This window comes from Falco punctatus (assembly GCF_963210335.1).
Source record: "Falco punctatus genome assembly, chromosome: 11".
Classification (NCBI taxonomy): Eukaryota; Metazoa; Chordata; class Aves; order Falconiformes; family Falconidae; genus Falco; species Falco punctatus.
In genome coordinates, this window is record NC_137591.1 from 3,764,737 (window position 1) to 3,790,034 (window position 25,298).

A 25,298-nucleotide genomic window follows, 5' to 3' on the forward strand; every position below is an offset into this window, starting at 1 on the left:
CCCACTGGTACATACGAGAGAAGGGTGGTGAATGGCACCTCTGAGGGGTTGCGAGAGGCCTATGGTATAGATGCTCCTCCTGCAAGCATCCTTTGTGTTGGTTTTGATTTCTCCTGGCACAATAACGGCCACTTGGCACCTTCGTCTTCATCCCTCGGTTTTGCTGCCTCTGCACCAGATTCTTGGTCTCTCAACCAAACCATTTTTGGTGGCATTCCCCTGATTAAAAACTACTTACCAGGCTGGAGCCACCTCAGTGGGTGGCTGTATCTTTCCGCCGGAGGGCAGATGTGCACAGGGAGGCTCCCTGTGACTATCTCACTCGGGAGCAATCCTTCTACCTGGATACAGAGCCTCGGCTGGCTGTCACCACAGCCAGCTGTCACCGCAGCCTTCCATCACTCCTACAGTGACTGCCGCTCCCTGCTGCCTGAGAAGGGCAGTCACAAGCCCTACTTGGGATAGCAAACAAAGACATCTCATGCAACAGATTTTAACAGTGACTTAAATAAAAAATAAAAATACAGAACTACTTATGTAACCGAACTTTATTTAGAATCTTTGAAGTCATAAAATATCTCATTTTACTGATATACGTAAACATACAATCAGGAGGTTTAATTACTTTTTCCCTTGCACAGAAATAAAGTTTTAAACAAACCAGAACACCTCAACCCAGACAAGCGTAATGCAAATTTAATTATCTAACTTGGTCCTGCACATACAGCACACGCTTCTCTGCATGGTCACTGGTTTATCTATTAGTTGCAATATAACTCTTGGCAGTAATATATTCAACACACAAAGTGCAAATTACAAGAAGCAGAAAATGTTCTCTCTCATTCTGAGCAATAAGAAGTGCAAAATATCTCAGCCCATAAATTCTATTCTTTACGTATATGAACAGTATGTGCATAATAGGCTAATAAATAGCCACGTAAAACTTCATAGATTAAATGTGGCAACATCTTAAAGTAGGAATGCAACAGTTATAAAAACATAATCAGACAGAGGAATCATTACATTTTGTTCATAAATTCCATACACTATTTCTGAGTGTACCTCTTTCACCTACCCGCCTTTAACTTCTGCATACCCTGGATACTTCTGCAACCAAACACAGTTTGTTAAAACCTCTCCAGTTCGCTACATCTGGACATATTTCTGTGTGTCTACAATCAACATTCCACTAACACTTCCCTTGGCAAATCAAATAGTGCAGTGAGAAGCCACTGGAAATGTGAGGTCTCTTCCAGGCACTGTTAATGAAATACCAACTAATGGTTCCAGCAGGCTAAATGCACTTTGTGATTACCTAAGAAAACTTTTCAGTAAAATAAGGAAAACTGTTTCAATTAGAGCTAATCACAGCTTGCTTGTTTCAGTGTAGCTCATCTCACTTCAGTACCTGTTCTCCTACATAAAATGGGGAAATACCCACTCCAGCTATACCATACCTAACAACACTACCTTTAACACAAACCCCACACTACTCAGTTATACCGCAGATTTTCAATCTTCTTTCTGTTTAATTGCAGGGATTTTTCACATAAAACGAGCAGCCAATTTCAACACCCCCCCCCTTTCATTTCTCCCATCATCATTACAAATTACACCAAATAGTCCAAATCAGACTGGGCTTCTTCCTCTAAAACCCTACTGTTCCTCTGGATAGGAAGATTAAACCACAACGACTTACATTGCCATTAATCTGCCTGCCAAATTCATTTGCTAAATCACTACGGCCACAGTCATATAATCACTGCAGGAATGGTTGTGACACGTAACGAAGTTGCTAACTTCTGGCTAAACATTCCCGCATCCCACCCCCACTGCACAAAGCAGGACAGGCCTTGGGAAGGCTCCTCGTGGGCTTCAGCACACTCTCACCTTGCTTAACTTAAACCGAAAAAACAGCCAGGGGCTTCGACTCAGCCACCTGACTCACTGGAGTGGGCTGAGGGATCCCCTTCTGCAAGCTCTGCCCTGGGGAGGACAGGCACAGCAGCCAGCCCCGGGACCACATAATCCTGAACCGCCACAGTAGTCTTCTGCGGCGATCATCTCACCACTGCCTGGTGTTATTTGGTATTAGCCAAAATTGAACTCCAGCAGCCCCAAGAAAGAAGCATCCGCTGATCCGTGAAAGCCTCTTCCTGCACTATCTGATCCTGGGGAGACTTTTGGAAATGCAAAACGGTTTGCTGGTTTGGATTAACTTCATCTAGCCTTAAAGACAACGTGCAGAGGGACTGCTCACAATCATTACTAGAATTATAGGATCACATTGCTGAAGCAAACTTTTTATCTTCATTAAAGTTTCAGGATGAACAATTATGCTGCAACTTGGCACAACAACAACTGCCTTTGTATGCAACATGCCTGGCATATATCAGCACATTTTTTCTTCTTTAAAAATATAATTAGAATAGAACGAGATACGTTGTTGTTGTTCATGCTGCCTAAATATCTGAAAAGGCTCAAACATTTTAAAAGCCTAAAAAAATAAATCTCCCTTTCCCCTAGTTTATTTTTCATGCTAAAGGCTGCAAATTGACACATCACAGTAATTACCTCTGACTAACTTCCATAGACCTACCCAAAGAGATAAACATGAGAAGTTCACATTTGACTATCAGACTTACTGTGCCGAACACAAATAATTTCCCAGAGGAGAATTTGATATTTCATCATTTGGAACAGTGGTAATTTAATTACATTGCTAATGTTTTCTGGCATACTTGAAAGGACAATTAGCATAAGTAAATCATGAGTGAGATGACAAGTCACTCGGCATTTATTTCTGCTCATCAGATGAGATCAGTTGATGATCTAAATTCTCGTTTGTGTGCGAACTGATTCCAGGTTCAGCAGTTGTAACTGGGGTTCAGACTAGTGGGGATAAACTGATGTATAAATAAAGTAAAATGGACATTGTTCTTTGAAGTTTCTTAATTAAACTTGTTCAGAGAAACCTCAAAAGCCGCCAGAAGTAGGGGAGGGCGGGGAGAAGGGCTGATAAATGAGGAAGGCTAAATGAAGCTCGAGATGCACACTACCCTTTCTGGCAATGGGGTGAATACTGATTCGTTTTTGCCAGGGTTTGCTTTATATCCTGCTCAGGGCTGAACAGTATTATTATAGCTCTACTGATGTTCTAAAATAATTGTACTTATCTCTGCAAGCGCAATGACATTCATGATAACACCGTTAATGTTACAGTTCCTTTCTGGCGCTTCAGAATAGCTACAGCTTGCTCATGAGTAACACCTTCCAAAGCTTCCCCATTAACTGCTAAAATCTGATCACCACGCTTCAGTCTGCCATCGTCCGCAGCTGCTCCCTGCAAACAGCAAAGCGAGTCATTAGCGGCTGGTAGCATGGAACCCTCCTGTCTCTCAGAATGCAGCACTGGAAATCCCACCGTAGCTGGGTGGGGAACATGGGAAATGACAGTGCTGAAGTCTCCCTGAGTGCGTCAACCGTTGCCCATCGCTCACCCTGCCTATCCAACCCTGCAAGATCTGGGGCACTGTGGGTGGGTGATACACCCTCGGGAAGAAGAGAAAACTCATCCCTGAAAAAACTGCGGTGTGAAGGCTGGTCCTGGCTTTTATGATAATGGGGAGGCTTGTTAAAGCGGTGTGTAAATGCACTCCACACCCAGGGCTGAGAAATGGGTTAAAATGTGGGGAGGGAGAGGAATGCAGAGCTCACGCAGCAGAACAGCCTGGGTACTGCCCAAAGTCACGGATGGAGCAGGGCTCCATTGAAGGTCCTGAGGAGCTCCCACAGAGCTTTAGTAATGGCTGTTCTCCTCCAGAGGCCTCGGTGCAGCTCTTTTATCTAAATCCTGAGCCCTGCCCTGCCCAGTGGTTGGCTCATGGTGTCTACTCCTGCTCCATGGCCCCAGCAGTGACTGCACTGTATTCTAGCTTTGATTAAGGGTTTCTCAGCTGTGCTTACATCTAGAGACTTGTAAATCTAAGCATCAGTTTAAACACATAATTATCTTCCCATGTTAATAACTGAACTGAACCATGTTAATAACTGGCTCACATTGAGCACATTTCTAGCAAGGGGATGGGTGGGAAAAGGGGCACCCCTCCCTTCACGCTAGCGGCCATTCTGGGGCTATGCTGTGTTGTGTTTCTTCTTCAGCTTTGGTGGCCTAAGCCACTCTGTACTTGGGATGCCCAAGTGCCACCCTGGCAACTCAGGGCTGGGGTCAGAGATGGGCTGAGGCAGCTGTGCTGTGAGTGGCTCCAGCACACAGGAGTGGAGCACTCACCGAGAGGCATGAGAGACAAGCTGGAAGCAAGGGAGAATAACTAAAGCCAGGACTGATGTGTAAGCCAAACAATTAATTATCAAGCCACAAGGTACGGCATTTTTGTCTTTCGGTCTTTTTTCTCATTGAGGTGACTATCTGGGCAGAGGAGCTTATTGCTGGTTCTGCAGCTGAAGCTCAGCCATAAAGGTACAGCAACTGTCTCCTCTCCCGTACAGTGGGGAAAGTGATGCCTTCGTACCTCTTGGAAGGCTCTTTGAGATTTACAGATAGAAAACTGCCTTATAAATATTTTAATGCATAAAACCAAGTTTCCCAAGTACACAGAGCAATTTTGCTGAGATAAAGCAACTTGTTTCAGCCACCAGTAATATAAACTGAGAAGCCAGCTGTGAGTTCTGGGTCCACTTACATCAATGTACTTAGACAGTACATTTTGCTCTCTACTACATAATATATTATCCAAGCCAAAGCTTAGGTTTATTTTTAAAGATAATACAGGAAAAGGGAGAAAATAAAACAAACAAAAAAAAGATACCTTGGCAAATATAGTCTTGACATAAATGGGCAGGTCTCCGTGGGGACTTCCATACCCCCCTACAATACTAAATCCCAGTCCATCAGAGCCTTTCTCCAAAGTAATAATCTTAGGCTGAGGTGCTCTGAAAACACAATAAATACCACTTAGAATAGCAATGTGTGTCTCTGGGGACTTTATGCAGAAGGAACACTTACAGAGATATTTACCTATCAAGTTCTTTAGGCAGTCACAAACCATGACTCTTGCCCTTGCACTGAAACACAGTCCCGCACAGCCCGGAGTTCAAACGCTGTTCTGTGTACTTCAGCTCCTCACTTTGAGAATACTTATTTTTAACAAGGAGCTCAACAAAAGCACTTATCTCTGATGCAGAAGTGAGACTCCCCTGATCTGCAGTCACTGCACATACGTAAAGGAGAGTTTGCTTTCTTACCAGCCAAGCTGTCATCTTTAGTCTGTGTAAGTGGCAACTGCAATGAGTTCCTTGCAGCATAATTTTATTTTATGACTTCAGAGGAATGAGTCTAATAGACAGCATGCAGCCAGGAACACTTGTGTTTATAGTCTCAGCTCTACTGCAGGCTCTTCGGGCTGTGTTCTAACAACCTGTATTTGACCTACATCCCTGTGCCCTGTAACCGCAGAGGCTGACTCCAGAGCCCCTTGCTCAGCGCATTGCTTAGAGCCTGAACTCTCTCCAGGGGCTTTTCCTGTCTATGGTGAGCAAAGGAAGATTATTGGTGGAATTCAGAGCACTCAATATGTATATAATCCATCTCAAACTTGAAAAAGTAATTTCTACATATTTAGAAAGAATTATTGTGGACAAAAGCTGTTTGGCATCTTCCACCTATGTAAAGGTGTAGCCTACGATGACTAATATCTAGCCATTTCTTTAGGACAGAATGAATGCATACATCCACCTAATTCTGCTTCATATTTTCACATTCAAATTTCCTTACTATTTTCGTATGAAAAGAGAATACAAATCCTTTTGTGAAGTAAGCAATTCTCCTTTGAGAGCAGCAATAAAAACAGTATCTCACATTGTACGACTAGAGAATGCAGCATAAATGGCTTAACTTTTATACTCAAACCCCCCTGAGGTAGGGCAGCAACTTGCATCTCAGCTCCTTAAAATAAATATAAGGAATCAAAGAACAAAAATGAGGAACATAATGAAGCTAATGAACCAAAAATGAAGATCAAATGAATTTCAAAATGATAACTGGAATGCTATAAGGTGCCCTAAAAAGCACATGATGGAGAATGAGGCATGGTCATGGGAGGGCTAGATCTCTAACTTTCATTCACCATACAGAAGCATTTTAAGTAGAACATTTTTTAATCAGACTTTTTTGAACTGTAAAGCTAAAAAGATTCAAAAGACAAAAAAAAGTTCTGGGTCATGTTTTGAAACATTCGCCTGTGATACCAGGCTTTTTAACAACTCTTGCCTTAGTCTGGCAATGACAAATTATTTCAAATTGCTACAATCATAACTCCTTTCCAGGCAAGGAAGCCAATAGACAAGGGCATAACTATCATGTCAGCACAACACATCAGAAAAGAAAGGAGATACATGTTTTTTGAAAAATGTCCAGAACTAGTGCTTGGAAATGCATTTTGTGCTTATTTACTCAAGCAATTTCGGTCACCAGGTGAAGATGTGAGTCCATAAGCAGCTTGAAGAAAGTCACAGTTTTCATTTTAAAGGTGATGCAGAATTAGAGGGAAGAGCCATGGGAGAGACCTCCTTCACTACCCTAGGATTTTCCCTATGGCACACAGAAATCCAGCTCATTTATGCAGACTATGTGCAGACTTACTCAGGATCTTCAGAAGGATGCTCAGTTGAAGAGTTCAGGTTGCATCCCGCAGACATGCTCTCCAGCTGGGTAGCAATGGCACTGATGTTGGTGTCTGCCACAACCTAAACAGAAGGATGCAGTGAAATACTATGTGTGTTCACTTAACACCAAAGACATCCAGACTAATTATGTAGAACATAGCCAATACATTAGAAAAATCAATTGTTGATTATTTTCTTTTCCAAGAAAATTACAAATACAAGTCCTACTCTCTGAAATGCCCTACTAATTCAATACTTTCAAATAACAGAGTTAATAGCAGCCACCTTTCTGGGGATTTAATGCAGACTTTGCTTTGAAGCTTTCTCTTGCCTTTGCATGACTATCGCTCGGATGGTGAGCAGAGGGATCAGTCTTTCTGGATAATCCAAAGAAAGAGGTTACTTTGTCAAGGAAATAGGTATGTCTCAAGAGTATGCCCAGGATGGCACTTGAAAATAAAGGTCTCCCACAGAGAGCACCTTAGCCTTTAACAAAATACAAAGATCCAAGGGACTTCGGGGCAAAGGCCCTGAAATACCTTGGACTGGTTTGTTTGCTGAGCAGGGAGGAAATTAATCCTTGGCTTCAACTTTTCTGCAATTTCCAGCATAAATCCAACAAACTGGATTCTTAAACTTCCCAGTTCTGGCTCCTGTATTATTCTGAAACCATCAAGAATTACCACCCCACAGTAATTAATAGATTCAATGACATTTTGACAGGTTATGGGGCCGCAAACTTGCTTGGCTTTTTAACTGGACCGTATCAATGTTGTGTAGGTCAGGTACAAAGCCAGCTATGGCTGTATTGAGAAAACAGTTACTTGCATGCCGAAGTCTGGGGTTTGCCGTTCACAGGGGTTTAGCCTCATAAGGATAAAAGCTTGCCGCTTACAGGCCCAGTGGGATATATTAAACACAGAACTGTCAATGCCCACTCTAGCTTTTTTTTTTTTAACCTTTCATTGCATCCTAATTTTAAATCCATTGCTTTTTCTGGAAAAAAATTGAGGAAAACACGATGAAGTGTTTTAGATTTTAAGTATTTACAGCTGAAAGGACACATATTTCCTAATAACTACATGCCATGGTTATCCACTAACTCCATCTCCCTGTAATGAGATATTTTTCTCTGCTTGACGTTAACTGTACAGCACGTGAGTTTTCGGCTCAGAGACAGTGAGAAATACTCAGTAAGTGTATTTTCAGTATTTCCTCTAGCTATCTATGGTCTTATTTTATCAAAATTAACAGGTACTTTTTCCAATCGTTGCTGTGAACATGGCTTAAGGGAAACGTACCTTTTCGAAATAAAAAAATCCATTATATAAATCCCCCGTTTTAAATGAATGCTCACAATCCTTCCACAACAATATTTCCCTCTTTCTAATCACTTGGAGCCAAGAGGGTGGTAGCATTTTCTAGGAAGGAAGATTAGTTCTCATGCAAATTTTGCATCCCAGGACTCAGGTTCTTGGATGCCCTAAATGAAGGGGTCCAGCAGACAAGATAGCTGCACCTGGCTCAGCCACCAAAGACACTGTTAAGTTTTCCTTCCCCTTGCAGTAGGGGAGAGTGCCAGCCAGTTATTTGTCATATTTTGTTGTTAAATAAAACGAGGGCAAAATAAATCTATATTCAAAAATCTTCAGTTGGCAGTGAGAACATATCAGAGTTCAACAACCTTGTAAAAAAGCTTCCCCTTATCTCATTACTACACCTGCAGAAAAGAAATTAAATTAAACCAAAGCATCAAAACAGCCGAAAGGGATGATTGTTCCCCTGAGACCCTAATCTCCCATTTGCAAACAGCATTTGCAAACCCCTTTACCATCCTTCCCAGGACGTACTGATAATAAGCCTTTCCACACCACTGAATGCAATAATCTGACCTTTCAAAGCAGTTTGCCATGAAGTGGTCTAACCTGATAATAAACAGAATTACTTAATGACATATCAGTCATGATTATCACAGCAATAGGATTATTCCATTTAGATTATTTAATAAAAAAGAGCAATTTGGTGATTGAGAAGTACCTGTAGTCAGCATGTAAGGTAACCATATCACCACGCCTGTGGTAGGGCATCGACACTACTTTTGCTGGTATTAAAATATAACACCCCACCTTCACATAACAGATTTGCAACAGAGGAAAACAGACTCTATTCTGTCAGAATAAACCTGTAACATCTGTAAAAAGTATTAAACCCATTATAAGCTAGACAACAAAAATGCAGAATTAAAACCGTCAACTGACAAACTCCAAGACATTTCTAGAAGAACCTCTTTGTTTATGCAAGCGACCAAATGACAGCATGCTTCATCAGGAATATTTTTAAATACATGATGAGGTGGAATACGCTGTATTACAGCTTTCAAGATTAGCAATTCTGAGTTCTGCAGCAAGCTTTCATTTACTATTCAGGGAATACTGTTGACATGAAAAGTGAAATTACTCAACGATAGTAACAATACGATAACTATAATTTAACAGAAAATTCTCAGCTGGTGTATATCTGTGTATTCCCTTTGACTTCAATGGAACTACACAAATACACCATCTGCTCTGGAACTGGCTCATCACTTACCAGGTCAGCAGTTCATGGACAGACAAAACAAAGAATAAGCAAGTCTAAAACTAAGTTTATTATCATTTCATTTCATTTCTTTCCTTTTTCTTTCCCCTCCCCATTTTTTATAGTCACATTTGTGTTGTAATGCAAGCAAGAAGCTTGCAAAAATCTCTCAAGATGTGTTCCAATCCAATATGCTGTGATGATATAGAAAATTAAGAGTAGATTTTAGTGGTATGTCTTAAGCTTGTTTTCCAATTGTTACAATAATTCTGCAAATGAGTAGTATGTTGAATTCTCTCTGGCACATATTTTTCCCATTTCTTTGTATAAACATAAAAATAAACTGAAGATGAATATACTGGCAAGCAGCAATTAGAACCAAAGAGGCAGAACATGTCTTCCTTTTAGCTAGCATATAAATGTGGCAGTGACAACACTGTTCTCTCTCTCTCGTGTTATTATTCATTACCTGTAGAACAATCAATTCTAGGCAGCACTGTCTTAATGATGATGCTATCATTTTTACTAAATGTTGTTAGCATTTCTTTCTTCTCCCACTTTTAAGAACAAGGAAATTAATAGTGTGGGCAGTTTGGTCACAGTCTAGTTACATGCACGCACACACATGCACACACAGGTAATTTCTTGTTCCTAGTTAACTTCAAATTAAAAAAAAAACTTGGAAGCTTGTTGATTTATCATGTGTAGCAACAAGTTATTTTGTTCCCTTTGTTACGCTTCTATATAATCACGCTCACAAGCCTGTATGAATGGCAATAAAGAATTTTTGAATGAAAATTATTTCTTGCTTTCATTCTGTGTAATTCCCATCAGCAAGCACCCTGCAATTCTGTGATGCCTTGTGCCAGTGATGCTTAGGGTTTTTTTTTTTTTCTGAATGCCATTTATCTACCCTCATGCAGCTGCATGTTCAATTTATCACCATACCTGCAGGATAATGCTCCCATAAGCATTCTTTAGTAGATTAACCGCATCTGCATGAGACAGCCCATCCAAAGGTTGCCCATTAATACTGACAATCCGATCTCCAACCTAAAAGTACAACAGTAATGGAAAATTACTAGCATTAGGGAAAATTAAAATCAAGAATGCTTAAAATTCCTCGTGAACTTGGCACTGCACAGTCATGCTTCTCTTTTGCAGGATCCCTTTTGTGAGAATTCTGCATTGCTAGTGATCATTTACCATTTTCAGAGCAAGTACAATACATGTTTTTTAAAAATAACAATGCAATCAGAGAAACAAAGATGGTTTGTATTTTACTATGTCCATCTGCAGAGAGAGTGAGATTTTCACTGCTGTCCTCCAACCCAGAAAGGATTTGTTTGGGTCTGCATGTGCAGACAAGTTCACTTTCTTACAGGCTATATATGCACGTTGAATGCAGTATAGGAAAGTAGGCATTTCTGTTATTAATGTAATTAACCTAGATGACTACTTCTTATACACAAAAATTATACATAAAAATTGACCCTGGCACTTCGTGCTATTGTGCAATTCTATTAGAGACATGGCATGAATGTAGCAGCATGTACTAATGAATCTCACGGGCCAAAGCAATCCTATATATCTGCATAATAAATTCTTTTCAATACTAATAATACCTTGAAACTCTTCCCCAAAACTTGAAGCGTTCACCACGGTCATTCCTGGAAACCCACACATCCTGTGGGTCTGATATAAGTGCCTTATTTTTGGCATCACTTTTTAAGGGCCTTAAGATAAAACAACTAACTTCCGATCTGTTTTCTACCTTGTTTGGACTCTAAATGATACCCAGTCTGCAGTCCCCAAGATGCCTGTGGTCTCCAGAGAGCCTGTTACTGCCCTCCCTGGGTCTGGATGAACATATACGCTCAAAGATCACTGGAAATGCATTTATGTTCTTTCTTGTAATGTCACTTTTTCCAATATGGGCAACAAATGCCAGTATCCCAAGATGCAATATAATTAAAAAATGGAAGAAAAGGGCAGGTTTGTGTTTTGGGTTTTTTTGTTCATTTTGTTTTTATACAAAAAGAGGCAAAGCAGCCTATGAGACATTATCAAAGTGATGGCATATACAGAAGTGCTTGAGGCTCCTTCTCTGTGGGACACACGGCAGATGAAATAGGAAATATTGAGAGGACCCCTCCACTCACTCTGAGTCTTTGGGTACGTGCAGCCACACCGCTGGCCTGAATCATAGCAATGAAGATGGGAATATCTCCTAGTGGACTTCCCTTCCCTCCTGCTATACTGATACCAAGTGCATCATTTGGTCCCTAAAACAAAGCAAAATAAAACAACATTTGTAATTGGAGCAACTTGGAGTAGATGTTAATGTTCGGGGTATGGAGTAACCAACTCAGTTGATTTATGGAACAGGGAGAAAATAGATGGGTTTGACAGACACATGCATCTCACACATCCAAGTCCCGTTACACAGGCTTACATCCAACAACCTACTGCAAACATAAATAATGCAATTTTACTTCTGAGGAATGTTACAAAAATTAACAACTTCAGTTAAAAGTGTCAGCTTTTTAAATTGACAGAAAATAACTCACTGACCCTTGTTATCTCCACAGTCCTTGGGCCCATATCTGCTCCTACTAATAAAGAAACAAACAATTAGCTTCTGTAATTAAGAGATAATATAATTAAGAGATAACACTGTCAGGTGACAATGGTCCCTTGCTGCCTAGTCAGAGTTATCACCAAGCAGAAGCAGAGCCTTCCTGTGCCAAACCAGGCAGCGCTGCTCATGTGAGGAGGACAGGATTTCTGTTTCACCCAGAGATGAATATGGATGTAATCACTCCCGCTGACGGATGCCACCATGACGCCCATTGTAGTGCAGCCGCTGCTCACTGCAATCTATTGAATAGCAGTACTCTGCTGGCCTGAAGAAAAGCCCTATTGTGCATTTCACTCAATTAAAGATTGGCTTATTATTCATAAATCACAGTGTCCCTACCACAAAGGGTAGGGCACATGGCTAGTCTGAGACCGCTGAGGTTCCATTGACTTCCTCTTCTAATTTGTGCTGTATTAGTAAATAATAGACAGCCAGAAAGTCTGGCTGGTATATATCTAGCCATAGGACATTCAAAAGTACACTCTCTCTCTCTCTCTCTCTCTCTCTCTCTCTCTCTCTCTATGTATATAAAGAAAGATAAAAAAGCAACACTTCAAAGCAATCATTTGAACTGGGACTAAACAGCCTAACAAGCTGATGGTGTAGGCAGGTTCTGGGCTCTGCTATACCAACTCCTATTTCTATCAGATTTAATTAAACTATTTTAAGAACTTTTTAGAAGGCAGGCAGAATTAGTCGCTTTCTCAAGTTAATGATTCTTAATAACACATATCAGTATTTCTCACCGCCATGCACGTGTACTTGTGCAGAAGGCAGGACTGCAGAGGTGCTGCGAGACCTGAGGCAGCAGGAAGCCCAGCCCTGGGGATGCTGAACTGGGGCACGGAGACAGGCACTCTCAGGCAGGGTCCTTCAAAATGGCATGAGGGAGGCTGCCCAAAAAGCCACATGCCTCCTCCAATGCATGCAAACTGGCAGAAGAGATGTCTTCTTCTGCCTGTGGTCAGACGCAACTAAAGGTCACCAACTTCTGACGCAGGTCAGAGCTCACAAACGTGCAGGCTCTCCACGAGCTACTGCAGATTGTAGATTTAGCACTTGCTAAGTCTGCAAATTGCAAAGCGGGCATTGTGAGTTTCTCATTACAAAACACCCCTTTATACACTCAAGAGCAACATATAAATGAAGTGGTGGCAGCTTTATTCCCTGAGAAAACTCTTTCTAATGCAAGAACCTTGCCTGTGCTAAGCCTTTGACAAGGGCATCGGGGAATAGCAGGGCACAGGAATTCTGCACTTTAAACAGAGGAGCCATTACTCTACTAGTAGACATAAAAATAATGTCATCTGCTGGAAAGTGTTCAGGTCTTAAAACATCAGTGGTGCGTCTTCTGGGAGGCTGAGTAGGAAAACCAGATTCAAGCATTCAGTTTTGTTTTTAAACCAGCCCAAATATAAAGCAAATAACACACAGCTATTCTGACAGCTGTCTAGATTATACCTGAGTTTCTCTGAGACACATCTGCTGAAGATCTTTTTGTGCTGACAAAATTCTGTAAGGTAGAGAGGACCGGAGCAAGCGCAGGGTGGAAGTGGCTGTGGACACTGTGCTGGCTTGCCTAAAGTTAAAAATAAATCAAAACCTGTGAGTCAATCCCAAATGTTAATTTTAAACCAGTTCCTTCAACACATGGGTGCAGCTGTGCTCTGTGCCAACCAGGCTGGAAATACCACATTGGCCACGCAAGTGCAAACCCCTCCAACTTTATTTCCAAAAGGGGAACCTACCAAAATTTGTCCCCAGGCTGTGGGCACTCCCATAGCACTGCTCCCAGTACTACACATTGCACTTTACACCCTTAATGTGCACACCTTGTATATGTCAGCATGTTGTTCATCTCTGCTCTAGAGGGCATAAGGAAGAAGGATTAACCACCTCTTCTGCTTATTCCCAGTATGTCTCAAACCTGACGAGAAGGGGAGACGATGGCTGCTGCTAAAGCTTGTGGGCATCTTTCCCATGATATACCCACCACACAGGCATGATAAGCACACGTGAGGCACCCAGCAGGACACAGCAGCTCCTCTCACACAAAGTGGGCACAACACTAACACCCATCTTGTTACACGGCAGTAATCTACAGGCTTTGTTATTTTAGCCAAATATATTGTCTGATTATAAGGTCCCGTAATTGACGCTGCTCCTTTCATTTGACCAAGAACCTACTCGTATCTCCAGAATAACATGCCAGGTGACAAAAGGGAGAGCCTCCGAAGATGGCTGCTCGTGCATGTTACCAATTCTTGGCTGCCCATTTCCAGCCCTCCTTTTCCCTGTCTCTGCACCTGGATTTATCTTCAGACTGTCCCTCGAGGAAACGTAATTATCAATTTAGAAGTGCATCTGAACAACAGGTTTCACTGAGGGCCAGACCTTTTCAACCAAGCTGCCTTACACAAAACAAGGATCTGGTCTGTACTTCTCTGTCCACAACAGAGCTTTCTCCCTCTAAATGCATTAGGCGGTGAATCAAAAGCTCTGGCAGCATTTATTCTAACTGACCAGCGTGCAGCTGTCAGTGACGAACAACAGGCAGAACACAATTTCCACCTCTAGTTGCCAATTCATGGGTCAGTTAACATAATTTGCAACGCACGTGAAAGAAATCACTGTCCTGCTCCACAAGGCTTATACTTCTACCATTAAAGGTATGCAACGGACCAAGAAAAAAGCCAAGTGAGGACAAAAGTTCTGGATGCTCTTGGCCAGCAGCTTCTAAAACATCGCTTGCAGTTGTGCAAATCATTCAAGCTGATTTGCTGTATTATTTGCCAAGGTTTTTACAACTTTTGGAATGGTTTTACTGAGAAATATTTATTCAGTTTTCAAAATCACCAAGTCACTTAGGAGCAGTGAGATCAAGGCTCCCAAATGACTCTGCATTAAGAACAGTAATTAAGATTTCTTGTGTTAGAAGAAATAGAGAGATTACCAGGTTCCTGCAAAAGCCTCTTATGCTACAAAGAAAGAGGGATGACATTGTTTGATCTGATTTTTTACCTAGAGTAGCATTAGATACTATGGCATTTTGCTTCTCTTCAGCTATGAGTTTTACATAGTAAAACTGGGTGGATAATTTTTAACTGTCACTTTTTGATTACATTGCTTTTGCTTAGGCTAGCTGTTGATACAATGACCAAAAAGAAGTAATACTGAAGAGTGTTGTCTTTATGTAATGGAAACAGTATAATTTTACTCTGTTATTTCATTTCTCCTTGCCTGCTGCATGCATGCAGATGTTTCTCCAATGTTATTTAGTCATTATTCTGAAAGCTGGGCTTAGCCCAGCTGCTCCTGCATGGCTTTAGCCCTCCCTGATAACTTACCCGCCCAGACAGCAGGATGGATCACTGCTGGCCTTTAGAAAGTTAAGAAATCACACCACGTGACTATGATTTTGGCATCCTTTTTGGGTTGTTCATGCATGATATCAAGGACAAACCTCCCTCTTACTGACCTCCTTAAAAGCATTCCTGCTTTAACCCACATCCCTGCTAAGCCTCCTGCGGGTCCTCCCCTCTGTTTCCAAAACCAAACCCTTCTTTTAGCATTTGTGGAGGCTGGGCTGGATCCCACCAGTGTGCAGCCTCTCCTGTCTGCTCACACAGTGTGAGAGGGAGGTGTGCAGGCAATGTCCCCCCCGTCCCTGAGAGCTGCCCTTGTGCACAGAGGGGTCAAAATATGCCATGGCAATAGCACTGCTGTGAACCAGAGTTGTCTCTCTTGGGGACTTGAACATAATGGCAAAGCAGTCAGTCTTTGGAAGGAAAATCCATTAAAAAAAGTTTTCTAGAGTCATCTTGCCTTGCTCTTCTCCCTTGCAATACTCAGACTTTAATACTAATGGTATCAGTGTCTGAGCTGATTGGGGGACGCAGGGAGAGGGGGAAAAGCCCTGCACTGATTGAAAAATGAATTGTTGTCCTCGCTTCAGGTAAAAAGCAAGTGAAGCAGGAAATTGTTCTGTGTTTTCTTTGAGAGGAATGCAGCTCTCATGTGGTTCTGCCATAAGATAGGCAAAGATACAGTTCAGTTTCATTAACTCATTTTGATTGACAAAACAGCTGCAGAAAATATGTTCAGCATTCTTTGCAGATCCAAAAAAAAATTTCTGGGCATCATCATTTGAGAAAGATATTACATACTTCTGGTGTGTCTCAGGAAGACACTCCTTAAACAAAAAAAATAAATTAAGTAGTTCTTCTACTTAATCAGCATTTTAGCATGACACTTACTTTGCAATTCAGTACACAAAATTATTGCAGTAAATGTTGTTGCACATCCTCAGCAGTAAGTGTCTATGGAAGGACAGAGCCTCACGTGCATGCCTGTGCATTGTCCCACGCCCTGCCCCTCACAGCTCCATTTTATACACATGAATTTGTCACTAACCTGACTGTTTTGCGATGTTTTCCGTGATGACAGCCATGATCCAGCTCGCAATCTCCCAAGCTCAAGATGCACTAGGCCTTGGGCACACTTGGAAAAAAAACCCCATCATGTACAGCATTTAAGCAGACTTACAATATTTCACGCTCTCCTGGAGAGAATTATGTTTATATTCAGCACCATAACTCCATGCAGAAAACCACAAGGAATACTCAAAACATTAACATTTGTATTTAGACAATACAAAAAGTGCCCATCCCTGGATTTAAGTTTATCCTGGCTGCTGAAGTCAGTATGAATCTTCCTACTGGCAAACTGTAGATGGGCCAATTAGTAATAATAAATAGAAAGTCCTCGACTTTTAACAGACATTTGCCACACACAATACCCATGAAAAAAATTTCAGAGTAAAAATGCTGCAGAAAAAGGTGAATTTAACACATATGGATTCAATTTAATAATATACCCTTGTATTGCAGATTTCCAATTCTTAAATAGGTAAACTTTTGGCCAAGTATCAAGCCCAAATGGAAAAAGCAAGGAAATAATTAGCCTTTTCCTTCAAGAACAAAAGAAATCGTATGCAGAAACACTAGTGGTGATGGCAAGGAAAAAGCCCTTGTCTCCACATGCAGTTTTGAATAGAACCAGGTCTGCAGCATCTCTCCCACCTGTCCTTTCAACCTTGGTACAGGCTGCCAGGGCTGGGAAACATATGGAGGAGCTAACATCAGGCCCTTGCAGCCAGGCCATCCCCTGCTCTCTCCTCCGACTCAAGAAGACACGTGCTTTTTAATGGAAAAAGGCAACTTCTTCCCAGACTACAATTTCAGCCTGTAAGATGGAAAGCTGTGCTGAAACGGATTTAAGCTGCCATTTTATAGCTGCAGGTCAGTACAGCAAAGCCAAAGGCATTTTATTTCTGATATGCAAGCCTCTCGGGTTTCCAAATATTTTTCTAACATATGAATAGACAGTTGTGTTTTCAAATAAATGCCTAAATACTACATGTGTCTGTTTTCCCACTTTGTATCATCTGACTTTTAGAAATACATGGTGAAGTGATTTTAAATGAATCTACCAAAGGTATTTCAGATGAAATTTCTGTCTTGGTGATCAGTTTGAGCTATCCTGTGTATGTGTAAATAGCATTTCAGGATAATTACCTCGCATAGTATCAGTAACTGCAATTCAGTATCATAAATGTATTATGTACTCACCTTAAGTATAGTGGCAACAGCCTCCTGTGAGGCATTTCTCATATCCTCTCCATTTACAGACAAAATCTGATCTCCTTGAATTAATCTTCCATCTAGGTCTGCAGCTCCTCCTTTAACAATGTCAGAGATAAACACTCCACTTCCATTTCTAACAATGCAAGAAGCATATGGCTAATTACACAATCCAATATTCTTTGGGAGACCAATTTAGATTACTTGCATTTAAGAGACATTAAAAGAAATCTGTGAGCAGAGGAAGAACTAGTTTTACGCCCCACTCAACCACGTAAAAAAAATCTACAAGTTTTAAAACCAAGGCATGTCTTGCTATATTTAAGGCTGTCTTTCCCCTTGAACCATTCGTTCTGACTGTATGATCCATAAAGATTCATGAAAAATACCACTTGAATTAATAAAAAGCAAAGGATCGGTCTAAGATGGAGTTAAACTATCTCCTGATGTGCCTGAAATGAATTATGCAGACTCAGATACTTTTTCCTATATTCCCCCTAAAGGGTCTGCTCAGTTTCTTTCTAGAAGCCTGGAGGCCCTCAACAGAAGAACAGGGAGGTCTGCAGAAAAGACTTTTACAGTTTGCACACAAGTTATGCAGCAGAAAATCCAGCTTTGTGGCTGTCTGCCTGCAGCGGGCAGTGAGGCTTGTGAGAGCAGCAGGCCACGCAGACGAAGGGGAATGTATTTATTTATCAGCTCCAGCCTCCTCGTGGCGGAGTCCCGTCCCAGAGGCTGCAGACCCCTCTGTGCTGGCCCCAGCTCCCGAGGCTTGCTATGGTGTGAGCTGGTGCCAGCTGCAAGGCCAAGATTTGGTATTTGGCATCCTTCACCCTGAAGGAGACAACACTTCACAACCTGAATTACACCTGGGTATCATTTAATCGACTTCAGAAGCTGGGCTCTGAAGCGGAAATCCCTACAAGTGAAGCACTTAGCAATAGTACAGAAAGTTTTGCACAGAAGCAAACGCGGGAGGGCTGCAGACTGCGATTACCATCTGTAGGGTAATTTACATAAGCTAAATTAATTACCCAACCCGCAATCTGCTCGCAACACCTGGGTTAAACATTGCCACTCTTGTAAAAAACTGCTGTGGAAACTTTACTGACCATACGCAGTCAGGATAATGACACGATGATTTGTAATTGAGAAAATAAATTTTGTTTGGCAATACAGAAGAACAACGACATGACTCTTACGCACTAACACTGAACAAGTGCTCGCCAGTATCATGCCATAAATCTCTGCTAGCAATGAAAGATTAAATCTATCAGTGCTCTGGTTCGAATGATCTAGTAGCAATGGTTTAGAAATATATCAGTAAAAAGTCACATTTTATTAAGCAGCTGTTACCTACCATCGTATCTCAGATTCTGCTCTGTACTCACACAACTGCTGTCTACAGTATCGTACAGTCACTCTGATACTGTTCAGGATTTAGGTCTAACCCAGCCTCTCATCTTCCACTGACACTGGTCCCTTTGAACCGGAGTCAGAGCTAGATCTAACTTGCAAATCCATTTTCAAAAGCATATCCTGGTATTTGAAAATAGGAAGGTATCTCCCTCCATTCTGAAATCAGAAGAGCCATGGTTAGGGCCTCCAAGCCCTGAGACAAGCTACACTGAAGCCATCAGAACAGTGAGCTCCCAGTTCACATGCCCACTGGCCACACTCACTCCAAGTGAGACGTCTGCTTTGCACTGCATGCTAGGAGCTCTCCCAGGCAGTAGCTGCCTTTGTTACACCAGTGTGGTGATATCCTGAAAGAGCAGCCAAGATCACAGCCCCATGGCAGCCTTGAAGATCTTTAGATACCAAATTCTGTTCCTTACAGTCTTGTTTTATTTCATATTCCATTTAATGGCTACAGTTGTTCACAGGGCAAAAAGCAAAATATTTCTCATTTTAAGTGTGGTCCTATCAGAGAGACATTCTTACCGTTTTCCAGCTATGCTGAGCCCCAGTCCTCGGCCTGTTTTCTTTTGTATATCTACATAGAAAATCTCTAAGTTTTCTTCATCTTTGTAATGTGCTTCATCTCTATAAACAACCAGCTGCACCTTCTGAGGCGTCTGTCTCAGCGCAGTGATAGCTTCTTCATGGCTGGCATTTCGGAGATCGATCCCATTCACCTGAAATAATCAGTGTTTTCTTTCCAAATGACATGTATAAATGATCTTTTCATCACACCCTACCCCTGTGTGACAGGACAGATTTGTCAAATTGACACCCCTCGGCACTCTAATTTAGTGCTCTCATTTCCAGAGGGCCGAGCTCCTGGATCTCCTACAGAGTATGAGTTTGGTGCTTTGCGCCACTGCCTAGAATAAATCACAATAATCAAAACATTTTGGCGTATAAGTTTTGTGGGTGTTCTTCCCTTCTTTTCAAATGCTGAAACCTCAAAGACTCCTTCTTTCTTACAACCAAAAAGTGAGATGTGCTTCTTTGAGCTTCCTGTATCTCTTACTGCTCAGATTCCTTCTCCTCTGGCTCTGCAACACCACCAAGCCAAAGGCAGAAGGAATCAGAAACATTACCAAATGGCAATGGCAAAGCCCAGGCAGGACACATTAAATAGTTATTTTGCTTTGTTCCAATAGATGGCACACAAGACCGTTCCTGAAGCACTCAATTACATTTCTCTTATGATAACCTGAAAATGTTTTAGCATTTTAGTCATATCAGATAGAACATGAAGTTCTCATTGGATGTTCAAGTAATAAAAAAAACATATTGCAACCTGAAATTAATCTCCTAATTTTGCCAAGATTAATCCACAGACACCCTTTAGGGTGTTGCCAATATTCTGTTGACAAAATCATCTTTTATTTCTTACTATCAATGCTTAAATATTTTTGAAGTCTCTTTAGGAAGCATCATGAACTGTAACTGAATAACAATACAATGTTAATCCACTTACATAACATAGTAAGTTTTAATGCAGTGAAAAAATTTCTCAGTATTTCAAGATACGCAAACTTACAGTCATACTTAATTTTATGTTAAGGTAATTAAGCCTAATCTATAACAATTCTTCTTTTGTACCAGTTCTGCACACATTTATTTGTATACTGCATCAGTATTCTTTTCTTGACACAGGCATCTATGTGTACTTTATCATACTAATCTGAAACTAATTCAGAGTAATCTTTTTGATTCATTAGTACAACTTTTAAAAGCTGAAATAATAACAATATTATGGCACACAAACATTAGCACTTTCCTGTTTGGCCAGAGAAGAATTAATTAACCTTCCCCATTTTTATCCCCTAATTATTGTGCTCTGTTAATACACAGTTATTTATAAAATGAAAATAACATTCAGCCTTAACGCTAAAAAAAATATTTTCAGTGCAAGAGCTGTAAAGACAACTCCCCAAGCACCCCTTGCTATTTTTCTAACCCTACACACCAAAACCTTAATGGCCATGCTGGGAATTTGTCCTGATCTGACAGCAAGACACTGCAAGCAGCTGCTGAACCCCTGCCTGACTCGTTTCATTTGCAGACCAACACTTCTTTCTTAACCCTTTCCCTCCTCGATTTCCATGCTTGTCTGCGGGAAAAACACTACGTTTATTCAGAGAAATAACCTGTGTGTTCACCAGTTTTATGAACTGTGGCCTGAAGGAGAAGGTAGCTCCCCCAGCAACACCACGGGCGGGCACTGTTTTTCAGCAGGGATGCTCACAGCGATGCTGCAGCCACCCTCGCCTTCCCGCCCTGTGTTTGCCCAGCTCAGCACTTCGTTTGCAGGCAACGCAGAGATACTTGAGCAGCGGCGGTAGTGCAGGCCTCCAAATGAAAGATTAAACAGATGAATAATACTGAGCTATTGGACATGACAGCTGAACTATGTAATTCGAGAACTGCCTTGCTCAATTAAATTTAATATATTCTCAATTTGTACCTTCAGCTTATATGAATATATAAGGAAATATGAATTTGTCAGGACGTTCTTAGTGACAGAAAAGAAGCTTCAAACACAGATTCTACTCAATGATCTTTCTTTCCCCTACAACAAATCTGCACTGTGTTGAATACAAGTATACATGACAAAGACATAAGCAAGCACACACACACAGAGACTTTACCTCCAGAATCTGGTCGCCAGCCCAAAGCCTGCCATCTCGGGCTGCTGCCCCTTCTTCATAAACTTCATGGATCACTATGGCATCCTGTGGGAAGAAGGGGGTGGCATGAATCCTCCCTCCCAAACAGCCTGCAAAGTGGCAGCCATGACCTGTCTCTCACAGCCTACCGCTCCACAGTAAAAAGGTACAGCGCGCCATGTCAGGATAAGCAAGACTGTTACACACAGATTTTTTTTTTTTTTTTTTGTTAAATATTTTGGGATAAGAAAATTACCCCTGTAATCAAAACACAGACAGACAGTAAAAAGGTAAAAAGGATTTTGTTCACCACTTCAGGGTAGTCTTGTCTAGAGCTTCTTAGGCTTCCATCATTTTTATACATTGGCATCAGCAGTATGTGAACTCAGTGTGAACCGCTGTATTAATATAGTCTACTTTTTATGATATTATTTAAAACCAGATTCTTTGGAGCTATGAATATTTTTAGGGACTTGGCATAGATCTCAGCTTTAAGCAAGAACTGAATGCCTTGTGGTAAATAGCGCTGGTTAAATCTGTAAGAAATGAAATCCAGAAGAAACGAACAATGGCAAATGTTAGTTTATTACTGAGGTTGGAAAATGTAGGCAGTGGCAGATGTAGCTTCAGGGAAGGTTTCAGTGATTTAATCTTATTGCCAGCAATAGATGTCCCCAAAGAAAAAGCACTACAAAGAACATACTGTTCTCTTGCTGGTGCTTTCCCTTTGCATTGTTCTCGTTTGTTTCTTTTTTTCCCCTCCTGAAACAAATAGGTGAACATCCTGCTACAGCACTTCAGCCACAGTCCTGACAGCTAGCAGGATGGGACACTTCACTGTGCAAAATGTGCTCCCCCTCCCCTCTCCAATGTCACCAGCAAACACCCGGCCTCAGAGCAGAACTGGCTTTACTACAAACTCTAAAATGGTTCTGGATAAATATGTGGTGATTTTCAATTAGACATGTAGGTATCGGATAACCCGTTCTCAGACAAATATAGCCTCCAAAACCGCTACGGTTGTGAAGCTCCTTCACCGGTTTGATGTACAAGTCAAAGAGGAGACTTTCCGCAGCATTTGCAACAAAAGGCAGCGAGGTCAGCAGCGTGTGAGCCCCGCTGTGCACCGCCTTCCTGGAGCAGGAGCAGGAAATAGCTGCTGGGGTAGAACAAAGTACCTTCATGTTTTGAAAACACTGTTAGATACTACATCTCTCATCACCAAGTTAACTACCCCCCCCTCCATGTTGCCTTGCAGTCCTTTCCCAGCACACATGGTGCATGTTGAACAGAAAGAAAACTCAAATGCCCTTAAGCTAACGCTCTGATCAAGACAACATTGAGCACATTATTCTCTTTCATTCCCACTACACCTTATTTAATGATGTGGACTTGTACCTACAGCCACTCTGCTGCTGCTGGAGCACAGCACCACTGTCACAGGCTTTCCCTTTGATACGTATACACCAATCACTGAAAAAAGCCTGAAGGATTTTAATCACAAATGGATTACAACTGATACAAACATCCCAGATGGAGGAAAAAAGATTTCAATCTACATAAATGAAGGCAAAATACTATGAGCTGTGTACCAAGGTAATTAAGAAAATCAAAAGCACAATCTGATTAAAAAAAAATTATATATATACACCCCACTGGCAGCTGCAGGGTTTTCTTGAAATAACTGAAGCAGCTATTGCCAGGGGAACAGAGTATCATGCACGTCCATCTCAGCAGCATTGCCGAAATCCTCTGCTATGTGTCTTAGATCTTCTCTCAGTTGTGGGGTTTTGGCTGTTGTGGGGGGGGTTTGGGGCGTTACCTTTGTTTTAAAAATGATCATGTAACTCTAAGTCAATACAACAGACTTTTGCCTGGGTAAAAGCCAGGAGGGTGACAGTGATGTATATTTTTTCACCTGAGGCTGATCACGGGTAACTCTGACAAAAAGCTGAGTCTGTGGTTTAGAACTTCCACAGCACTTTTTAAACACTTTACAAAGGAAGGCATTTAGAAGCGGCCAGTGAGATAACACAAAATATCAACCAGCTTGTTCAGACAGCATCATTCAACGAGGACACACTAGGGCAGTGGATGAACATGAGGTTTGGTAGAAAAAACAGCAATATGACCATGTAACAGCAGACTGGGCATGTACACAAGTGGTCAAATCAAACACTTTCAGACTGTATCTAATGTGACATTTCCTAACCTCTGAGCAAGGGGCTTTCAATCACATTTCTTTAAGTTTGTTTTCCATCTGCGGTTGCTTTAAAAATGGTCAACAAACTGCAGTTACCAGCTTCTCCTAGTAATGCATTATTAAATGTAAAACTGCACATACCTAAAGGTCAGATTCAGGAACCACCAAATGTTATCAGTTTGAATAATCTGCATCATCTATTTAAAAAGGCAACAATCCAGTATTACACTGTGGTTCCTGCATGTGTTAGAAGCCAGACCTAGAACTAGAAATATATATGGCATGAAAAGGTACATTCCTTTTCAGTTTATGCCTACCCCGAAGAAGGAAACATCTTGCTGACTTGCCAAAGCACTGTTTTTCTTAACTATCTTAGTGTAGTTGAATCAAGTGTATCAAATCAATTTAAACCAGAATGAATCAATGTGTCCATGATGTACTGTAAAGATTTTTAAATAGGCCATAAGCATAAATATGAGAGTCTTACCTTCCTTAGTTTGTAAACTATGATAAACAGACATCTTTCCTCCGATACCTCTGGGATCAGCTTAAAGTACATTTAACTCAGAAGTAATCTTTTTTTCACCGGATCTAGTGGGATCTGGATAAGACTCTGTCAGTTTTGATCATCCATGACAAATCACTAAAACCAAACTACTGATGCTGAACTTTTAAAATTATATCACTATTTTAAAGATATTTACAAAGTAACAAGATGTAATGTCATACCACAGCCATCTAAGCCCTAATCTGCAATGATTGTATTGATGTGCTACAGATTTAAGCTGTAAGACTGCTCAGTGCCTCAGAAAAAAAAACCCTAGGATCTATAGCGACTAAAACAATGCACAGCATTTATTTAAAGGATAAGTTTTGGTTACTAAATGTCTGAAGCTCCTGCTCACTAGCTTCAAATTCAGTTGCATGCTTGTTATCTCTAGAAGACAAGGTCTAAAATAGCTCAAAACCCATCAGTCAAGAGGCAGGAAGGGAAAGTGGCGTCAGTGTTCAACTAGAGGTTGTGAATTTATGGTGGCTCTGGACAGATTTTCACTCCCAGCCCTCCCCATCTCTTTTCACTACCAGTTTCATATAGATTATGGCACTCCATGATACATCTTGGCAGAGCTGCAAAAACTGTTCGTGCAGAAGGGGGAAATAAAAACATTCTCATATTAAGAATACAGTTGTTTAAAGAAAGATACCCAGCTGCTGAAAGCACATAATTCATAAGGTTTACAAATCCATTCAACAAACCAGAGCTTTACTCTTTGTATATTTTGACAAAGAATAGTCTGAGACTATTATACAAATTGGGAATTAATGCAAAGTTGAACATTTCTTGTATGGGATGGAAAGATGCAGAATACAAACCAGGGCATGCAAACAGCTTTTTTCCATGCTAAACAAAGCCCGTGCTTGCAGGTGTA

General features: G+C 41.1%; 1 protein-coding gene across 5 annotated transcripts in view; it reads right to left on the reverse strand.

Annotated features, from left to right (window-relative positions):
• Positions 1 to 530: 530 nt before the first annotated feature.
• PATJ (PATJ crumbs cell polarity complex component) overlaps positions 531 to 25,298 on the reverse strand; it is a 158,947-nt gene continuing 134,179 nt past the window's right edge. For 4 of the 5 annotated variants that reach the window (XM_080406334.1, XM_080406332.1, XM_080406333.1 and 1 more), the window contains 11 exons: positions 21,648 to 21,731; positions 19,489 to 19,682; positions 17,533 to 17,680; positions 16,316 to 16,402; positions 13,364 to 13,481; positions 11,836 to 11,876; positions 11,424 to 11,546; positions 10,210 to 10,314; positions 6,662 to 6,765; positions 4,830 to 4,953; positions 531 to 3,343 (listed from right to left, as the gene is read on the reverse strand). In XM_080406334.1, coding sequence (XP_080262460.1) covers positions 3,197 to 3,343; positions 4,830 to 4,953; positions 6,662 to 6,765; positions 10,210 to 10,314; positions 11,424 to 11,546; positions 11,836 to 11,876; positions 13,364 to 13,481; positions 16,316 to 16,402; positions 17,533 to 17,680; positions 19,489 to 19,682; positions 21,648 to 21,731 — 1,275 coding nt within the window. In that variant the 3' untranslated portion in view covers positions 531 to 3,196. The remainder of the gene's footprint in view (positions 3,344 to 4,829; positions 4,954 to 6,661; positions 6,766 to 10,209; positions 10,315 to 11,423; positions 11,547 to 11,835; positions 11,877 to 13,363; positions 13,482 to 16,315; positions 16,403 to 17,532; positions 17,681 to 19,488; positions 19,683 to 21,647; positions 21,732 to 25,298) is intronic. The other variant, XM_080406336.1, reaches the window with a different exon arrangement.